Source organism: Lotus japonicus, chromosome 1 (genome assembly GCF_012489685.1).
Source record: "Lotus japonicus ecotype B-129 chromosome 1, LjGifu_v1.2".
Classification (NCBI taxonomy): Eukaryota; Viridiplantae; Streptophyta; class Magnoliopsida; order Fabales; family Fabaceae; genus Lotus; species Lotus japonicus.
In genome coordinates this window covers 79,468,992-79,477,758 of record NC_080041.1, presented here as the reverse complement: position 1 = coordinate 79,477,758, position 8,767 = coordinate 79,468,992, and the positions used below count along the sequence as shown (strand labels likewise).

The window sequence follows — 8,767 nt, the reverse complement described above, 5'->3', positions numbered from 1 at the left end:
ATAATATATAAGTGATTATTTGAAGGAAATAAGTGATTATTTCATGAAATGAGCAATAACAAACGGTTTCTATGCATAATGTTCAACTTAGTTCAAATTTTTATTTTGAATCAAATATTTAACATGAAGGGTTATATATGTAATTAGAATTATGGTTATGTTCTAATGACTTGGAGTTACACAATACACAGAACATTATTGTCCTGTTTAATCCAATTCTGTCTTGTTCCGTTCCGTCACCAAACGCTACCTACATGTCTACACCAAATATTAAGGCAATTTACGACATGAGGCAATTTCAGCGGTACAAATTTGACAAAACAAAAATATGGAAAATGACTTAATAGTGATGATATGAAAGATATGGAAAAAAAAAAAAACTTAACTAGTCGGTATTCATGCAGCTTGTGTGGATAGGTGATTGAATAAGCTTCTACAAGAACAAGACTACAACTATACTTCATATTATCATATATAGTTCAAAAAAAAAAAAAACTATACTTCATATAATATAAAACCATTATTAACTAAGCTTGAGGTAAACAAAACAGAAATGACATAAAAAAGTGAACCAAAAAGAAGTTAATTAAACACCTATTGTAGATATAGATCATAGTGGTATCTACACAATCTCTGCCCCTTTTATGCGTCTTATGATTTTACATGTGCATTGAAGAGAGACCAACAGAGATAAATGGAGGCAATGGCATGCACACTTGTTCTTCCATTAAACTTGGCAATTCTCACTATCATCCCCTGTTTTCTTGAGCTCTGTTTTGTCATTAGCTACTTGGTCCTGCTTCTTCTCATTAGGATGCTCATCTTCCTTCTCTTCCTTCTTCTCCACAATCTCAATACTCTGTTCTTGTTTCTCATCACTCACAGTTGGAGCTACATTTTTATCATTGTTGATCTCCCCCTTGTGTTCTGGAAGCTTCTCATCCTTTACAGGGACGTTGTTTCTGTAAATTGCATATAGTATCATCTGAATCATTCCAAATGCTAAGCCCACAACGTTAGGGAGCTGTCAAGATAAAAACAGAACAGAGTGTTATGCATTTATTATCATTCACTAAGACAAAGTAGCTGCAGGTACCAGAATAACACATGTATGTGCTATGCCTAAATTCATGAATATGATGTGAACTTACCGTAACATAGATATCTTTCAATGAAATTCCATATAACAGCCACAAAATTGCGCTAATCAGGAGGAGAAGTGAAAGTGGAAATGGAAGAAACTCTACGCTTTTCGTGCGAATAACTGTCCGCTGTAACCAAATTAACCATTCATGTACATGGTTAGTATGAATAATTTAGCAAAGTAATTCTAATCGGTATGTGATTAAGTGAGAGATATTACTGACCATAATACTTAAAGGTGCAGCAAAAACACTAGTAGCAAACACTACACAAATCCATCCAAGAAGCTTGACACGGCCTTCTCCTTTTGCTAGGATGTTGGTTAGAACTACAATAGAGCCCAATCCAATAAAGTTCAACAAGATAATCATCCTCAATGTTGAAATCTGCAAGTTAATTCAAATATTCAATAACAATATCAAATGATATTAATGATAAATATAAATTAACAGATTGTCTAATTTAATAACCACATTTTAGATGGACCAACAAACTTATTTATATGAATTTAAATCTCTTGTTATTGTTATGTTATTCCTATCACATTTTTGTTGATATGAAAATGATTCTTGAAGATACAATTTTCACCAGACACCTAATTAACATACATGTTAGCGAAGATTTTTAACTTGGTTTAAAGCCACTGCTAATATTTGCGGCAGTTTAAAGCCACCGCTAACATATATGTCAATTGGATGTGTAATCAGAAATGTATATTTAAATATAATCACTTGATAACATTGGTCCAAGTATGATGAGATTATTTAATAATGTTTGGAGTAAGGTACACAAGTATACAACCTCCTAAATGATATGAAAAAAGACAATAAGTTTCCAAGAATGTAAATATGTTTACTCTAGATTTTTTGGAGCAGTAAGTAACATAGATGGCAAGGTAAATTGTCTCAATCACACAGCCAAATGCATTAATGGTGATAAGTAGCATTTCTCCGGTTTTGACATAGGCATAAAATATCCAAAGCATTGCACTGAAGAGAGCTGCCACATATGGAATTGATTGGAACCCTTCTGTTGATTTTTTTTTACAGATTCTATAAAATGTAGGTCTGCGAAAAAACATACATACATATTTTGATTACTTAAAGTTCAAATATAAAAAATATAAATGAAAAAGAAGATTTAGAGAATGTTTATATTATATATATATACACACACACACTTACACTGGTGCAAGGAAGCAGATGAAGGAGGCAATGTTACCTGAAACATCCACAAGAAAATAAGGAAGAAATTAATCAAATCACATTGAAAAAAAGAACATAATGCACATGAATTTTTTTGTTCAGGAAAATGTTTGGTAGACATCCAGACAGACCGATAGACATCTAGAGTGAAAAAGGAAAAGAAGATGGTATCTAATTTAAAGTAAGTCTTATGTTAATTATACCTAGAACCCCAAATGCAAAAGATAGGTGACTGTGAGACATGATTTTGGAATATCTCTCTCACACACACTCTAAGATTTCTCTTGTGTGAGGGGAGAGAGAAGGAACGTTTGAAGAGAAGCTAGTTGTAGTTGTAGCTTAATTTCTATGTCACAACTATACCTTGGTCCCTTTATATAGGGAGTAGCTGGCTTTGATGCATGGGTGTGTTGATGAGATTAATTGTCAACATATTACCTGTGCTATTTTGCGTGGACATGTGAAACAATGCAAGGAGAAATTGCTTTCTAGGACATTATTTTGATAGCCACACAAAAGCTAGAGAAAAAATCTCTAATGCTTTTAGGAAAATAAACTACTAATTTTATATCCTTTAGTGTATAATACTTGGGACATAACATGCATTCTAAACTTTCTTAAAATGTAAAATAATTAAGTAAATGAAATCAAACGAAGAGAAAACTTTTTCTTACTTTGGGAACACTTTAATAATTTCTCAAGCTAGCCATTATGATTGCAAACTCATTATACTATCGTAAATTGGGGGATGAAGTGTTTCGATAACTAATTTATTGGACCACGTATACCCCGTTACTTAACTACGCGTTACGTGCCCAAAATTTCTTCTTTTCCCCAACATCCCCTCCTCGTCCTCACGTGACACTCTCCATTATTAGCATTCCTTCCCCATTCAAACATTCTTTTCTGGATATTATTTTCATTTTTCGTTTAAGAAATGTATACACATTTCACTTTCATTCTCCCAATCATTATGTTAATTCATGTACAAGAAAATGAGTGGTAGACACCTATGAGTTGTCTTGGTTTCTCCTATTGTAGTTGTCTTTTATAGTAGTAAATAACTTTAATTTCTCAAAATTTGAACTTGTATTCTCATCCTTATAAATTGTTTACTTACCTCTATACTAACACCTTGATATTTTAGAAATCATTTCAAAGAATAATGATTTATCTTCTTATAAATATTCCTACAAGTCCTCCTATTACTATATAAAGAATATTCTTTGCTTGCCTTGATCTGTGCGTGCCTGTTGAGGCCAGATCAGCTCGGATTCATGGATTCGAGTTCCCTGGCAGCGTTGATGGTCCATACCCTTTCTGGTGCTCGTGAGTGTGGAGGGTCCGTGGTTGGTGATGACATTTTGGGCGTCGTTGGTGATTTTGGGTTATTGGTGCTGTAACCGGAGCTTTTGGATATAGCTGGTAGTGATCACTTTGGTGGTTTCTATTTGTTTGATGTACTGTGATTATTTGGGTCCCAATGTCGAGTCGAGCTCTATTTTTGTTGGGTTTGTGTGACGTTTGCCACACCGAGGTCCCCGATAGATGCTTTTCTCGTAGGTTTTAGGTGTTTATTCGCCAGGTAGTAGTCTTAGGACTCTCATTGTAGCATTGTGGACTATTCACACGTTGTGTGTTATCTGTACTATCAACCTTATAATTATATATATATATATATTCTGTTTTCAAAAAAAAAAAAAGAATACAATAAATGAAAAATTAAGTGCATTTTATATCTTGATATGAATAGATTTGTTGTAAGGTGAAGAGATATAGAAAAAAAAACGAGATATATGTATAGTGTATATAATGTTTGCATGTGGGGTTGAAAGTTGGTCAAGAGACCCGTCTGGGGCTCGCATCCTAACCCATCAAATATCTGACTTAGCCTAATTCGTTTATTAAAAAGTCCAGCTTAGTTTTTTATTTTTATTTTTTAAAAGCTTGATTAAGTAAAAATGTTGGATTAAACCTATTAAAAAACATCTTTGGCCTGATAGGGTAGCTTGTTTACATAACCTGTAAAGACTATTAGTCCACTGACTTACTGACTTCTTTAAAAGGGCATTTACTGTTACATAAGCTTTTAAACAAGATAGTAGGTTAGGTTAGACTGTCTAAAAGGTCAGGTCAAACCTTAAAATTTGGCCTACGACAGACCACATTCCCTGACTTAGGTCATGCAGCTAGAATGAAGGTCAGGCTTGGCCTACACAAAGCCTTGACAGGCCTGCCATATTCCACCTCTATTTACATGCTTAAATATCACAATTGTTCATATAGAAATATATTTGAATTGACCTCTCTTTCATTAAATCAATTATGTAACATTTAGCACTATAATTAGAAAATCTTCTTCTTTGAGTTCAGAATAAAAAAAATTGGCTTAAATGCACTTTTAGACCCCCAAGTTTACATTTTTTGCGATTGTTGACCATGATCTTATTTTTCTACGAACCGAGACCCTCTCTAGGCAAAAAGACCAGCCATCGATCTTTTGCATGCAAATTGCCTGGAGAGGGTCTCGTTTCGTAGAAAAATAAGATCAGCGTCAACAATCGCAATAAATGTAAACTTGGGGGTCCAAAAGTGCATTTAAGCCAAAAAAATTCAAACACGCACTTCTTCATAAAAAAGTATTTTTTTTATTTAATTGTGTTTAGAGTAGTTAATCGAAAATAAAAAACAGATATAAAAAATTCGATCTCCCTTTTTCATTGTTAATTTAATCTCCCTTTAATTTTTTTATGTCTCGATGTCGTGGTTTTTTGATGTGCACCTGGCCGCCAAACACCCCTAACCAAATCATCCCCACTCAATTATGAAAAGGGGACACGTGTAAAATGGAGTTATAGTCATTCACTATTGCTTAACATGTTAGCGAATAATAATTCTTTTAGATATTTTTGCATGGTGAATGGCAAGTGATTCATATATAATTATATTTATCTTGATTAAACTGTAGTGTTATTGCGCTCTATCTCATAGCTTTTGACTGTCACGCCTGAACAGTGGGATTCAAAGTCCTCCTCAGTCCTCATGATTCAACCAAGTGTCACCCTCTCATCTGATGAGAGTTATTTGTATCTACTACTTTGATTTGATAGTATTATATCTGAATTTCACCTGATTTGCATGTTGTAAAGGTTGCTCGGAGAATTTTTCAAAAATTGTGATTTTTTAAATTAAAGGCTAGGGTACGGTTTTGTTATTGATGTTGTTAAAAGTGGTGGAAAGTATATATGGTAGATTCATGTTTGGAATGTGTGATTGTGAATGTATATGCATCATACAATTTGGAAGAAAAAAAACGAAGTTATGGGTTGAATTAGGGAGATTAATGGGTATGGTGGACATGAGTAATATATATCAATCACTCGTTCTATAGGTAAAAATTTGTATTTATATTTATTTCATGCCCACATAAATATTCATTAAGTGAGTTTTATAATATCCCTGAAAATTTTATGCGTACCCATGAACTTGGTGGGCTCATGCATGATGGTGAATATTTATTTTCTTCTCTCTTTTTTGGGTCTAAAGGCTTCTTTTTACCGTTACAATTTTATAACTTTATTTGTTGGAGAATCACAACCCACAAGACCCAAGTACAAAGTCATCAAAAATTAAACTCAATACGATATTGTTATATAAATAGGGGTATTTTAGTATTTTATATCAGGTGTGTATCTATTGGTATGAATATATACCTCGATATTTGTACTTACCCTATTAAATAGTTAGTGAAAATATCCATTAAATAAATATATGGATATTCGTGGGTATAGGTAATTTTGTCCGTAATGGATATTTATCTCGAGATATCGACAGGTGTGAACAATTTTAACATCTCAGGACTGAATTAGTTCATTTCAAAAACAGATGCAATGCTTCTTCTTGGTGTTAAGTTAGGGATTTTAATTCGGTTATCAGGAGCAATGATGAAAAGAGAAGTTTCTAATGTGTTAATGTTATAATTCATGTACATTAACTAATTATCCAAAAGTTTAAGCAGATAGGTAAGGATAGATAAATGATTATATTAACACACTTCTTCACGCAAAAACTCACTTAAGTTTAAAGTGTAAATAATGAACATGTTCATCTACAATGTGTTGAAATTTAATTTTTTATTAGCTGAATTGAGGACAACAGGATCGAGCTCTAGAATACTTAGTTATAGAGGCTCTGGTACCATGTCATGTGCAAAGCCCGTTTAGTGGACAGGATATGATAGCAGTAATCCTATCCCGTTGTAATATATTGTTTATTGCGCCAGCATGATAGGATAACACTATCTTGTCCCTTATCCTATCCTGTCTATCATGTGTAAAAGTTATCCTGAGGGAGGAAATAAGATAGAAATTATCCTGTCAGGATAATATATATGTTTACGAATATTATGAATTATTTATTTCAAAGAAAAATTTGATACATTTTTCATTATTTCTATCATATCATATTAATATCTTGTACATCTCAAACGCAGGATAGGATAAGAGTTTATCTTGCTCTTATCATATCATGTCCTTATCCAATCATTTATCATATCCTGCTCTTATCATATCCTGACCACCAAACAAGCCCTAAAAGTTTAATTGTTGAGTAAGGACACATGAATGATTATATTCTTAACACGCTCCCTCACTTGACAAATGATTACCCGATTAGTGTCATGTTTACCCGATTTTGCTCAACAATATTTTCGCTCATAAATGAGCAAAGTACATCACATTGATTATCACTTCGTCAGGGAACTCAATCTTGTTGATAACCTATCCACTAAATATTTCTCTCGATTGCAAGTCACCAACGTATTAATCAAGAGTTTGTCTCACCCGTTATTTGAGTTCTTTGGATCCAAACTTCACATCGTCATAAATCCAACGCTTTGCTTAGAGGGGTGTTAGAATGGCAAAAGTAAATCAGGTCAAAGAAGATAAACATGACCTAGTCAAAAAATGTGATAAACATTGTATAACATGAGAAATTATTTTACCTATTTTAAAGTCTGTGGACGAGCTTGACTGATGCTCAAACTTTTACGGACCAAAATAGTTATTCACTCAATAAAATACTATCCATTATCATGTTCTTAACTATTTTATTTTTTATATTTAAAATATTATAATTTTTTATATCAATTTCATTCATATTCTATTTAGCTCTACCTTAATCAGTACTTAAAAGAAACAAAAATAGATTAGTAATAAAAATATTTGAATGCTATTTAAATTTTATAAAACATTAAAGTAAATAAATGGATATAAAGTTTTAAAAGTAGTAATAATGACACGTGCGCGCAAATCAACAGTAATCACGTGGGATGGCTTTTTGTCCCAAAATACTTTAAAATATAATATCCTATCATTTTAAAGTGAATAGATTACTAAAAAAACAATGTGAAACGTAACCTTAATCATGGAGAGACGTACCTTAAGCTGAAACTTAATTATTGGTATCAGAAGGGATATGCTTAAAAATCTTAAAATGCAATCCATCTTCATTATGCCCTATAATTTAAAACTTTTCACCCACCACTTCGGAGTCCAACTAAACTGCACCCACTAATGAGAATAAATTAGGCCATTTTCAAAGTAAGAAAATTAGTTTATTTATTTAACAAAATGTTAAGGTTTTTATTTTAAAAAAGAAAAAAAGTAAATATTAATTAATTCTGTTAAAAAGCAAAAAAAAATTATTGAATGGTAACTTGAGAACAAAGCTCTCAAGTGAGTATATATGTGGTGTAAGTACCCCAACTACTTAAAAAACCAGAAATTTCTGGAAAATAAAATAATATTTTTTTATTAGCAAATAAATAAAATAATATATCCAATGATCTCTACCAAACGTACGTTTTAATATTCATCATCTTTATCCTCATTCTATCTTCATCCTCAGCTTCCTCAAGTTCATCTTGTTCTATATATTTATATCTTCATCATCAACTATATTTCATAACCTGATGAGGCATTATGTAAGCTAGTAACTTTCTCTAACTTTGCTATGGGTTGAACATTTGGTATTTCTTCACCTTAGTAAAACAATTGATCGTCAATGATTCTTATGGTTTTTCCTTTACAACACACCAATTCAGTAAAGAAATTAAAACAACGTCTTACTGACAACTCTTTGCAAACAGCCTAAATCCCTAAATCTTGTTATCGCTGACTACCAGCGTTTTTTAAGAAAAAAATAAAAAAGTTACCGAAGCTGAAATCGTTGTAATTTTGTGATAAATATTCTTTTGATAGGATTAGTTACAACCAACTTACATACAACTTTATTAACCACCCAGGCGATGAGTAATTTCAAAATTAAGTTCCAGCCTGCCGTAACTGGGTGGGCTTTAAAATAATTTGGTAGTCGAATTACCGATGCCATAAAAATTGAAAATTTGGCCCATCGATAAC

The 8,767-nt window shown here is 32.3% G+C and overlaps 1 protein-coding gene across 1 annotated transcript; it reads right to left on the bottom strand.

Moving 5' to 3' along the window:
* Positions 1 to 374: 374 nt before the first annotated feature.
* LOC130732088 (bidirectional sugar transporter N3-like) lies at positions 375 to 2,692 on the bottom strand. Its single transcript, XM_057584210.1, has 6 exons — positions 2,552 to 2,692; positions 2,328 to 2,364; positions 2,000 to 2,210; positions 1,368 to 1,529; positions 1,152 to 1,271; positions 375 to 1,024 (listed from the first exon to the last, which is right to left on the bottom strand). The coding sequence occupies exons 1-6, from the start codon at positions 2,589 to 2,591 to the stop codon at positions 728 to 730; spliced, it is 867 nt and encodes a 288-aa protein (XP_057440193.1). The 5' UTR covers positions 2,592 to 2,692; the 3' UTR covers positions 375 to 727.
* Positions 2,693 to 8,767: the final 6,075 nt, after the last annotated feature.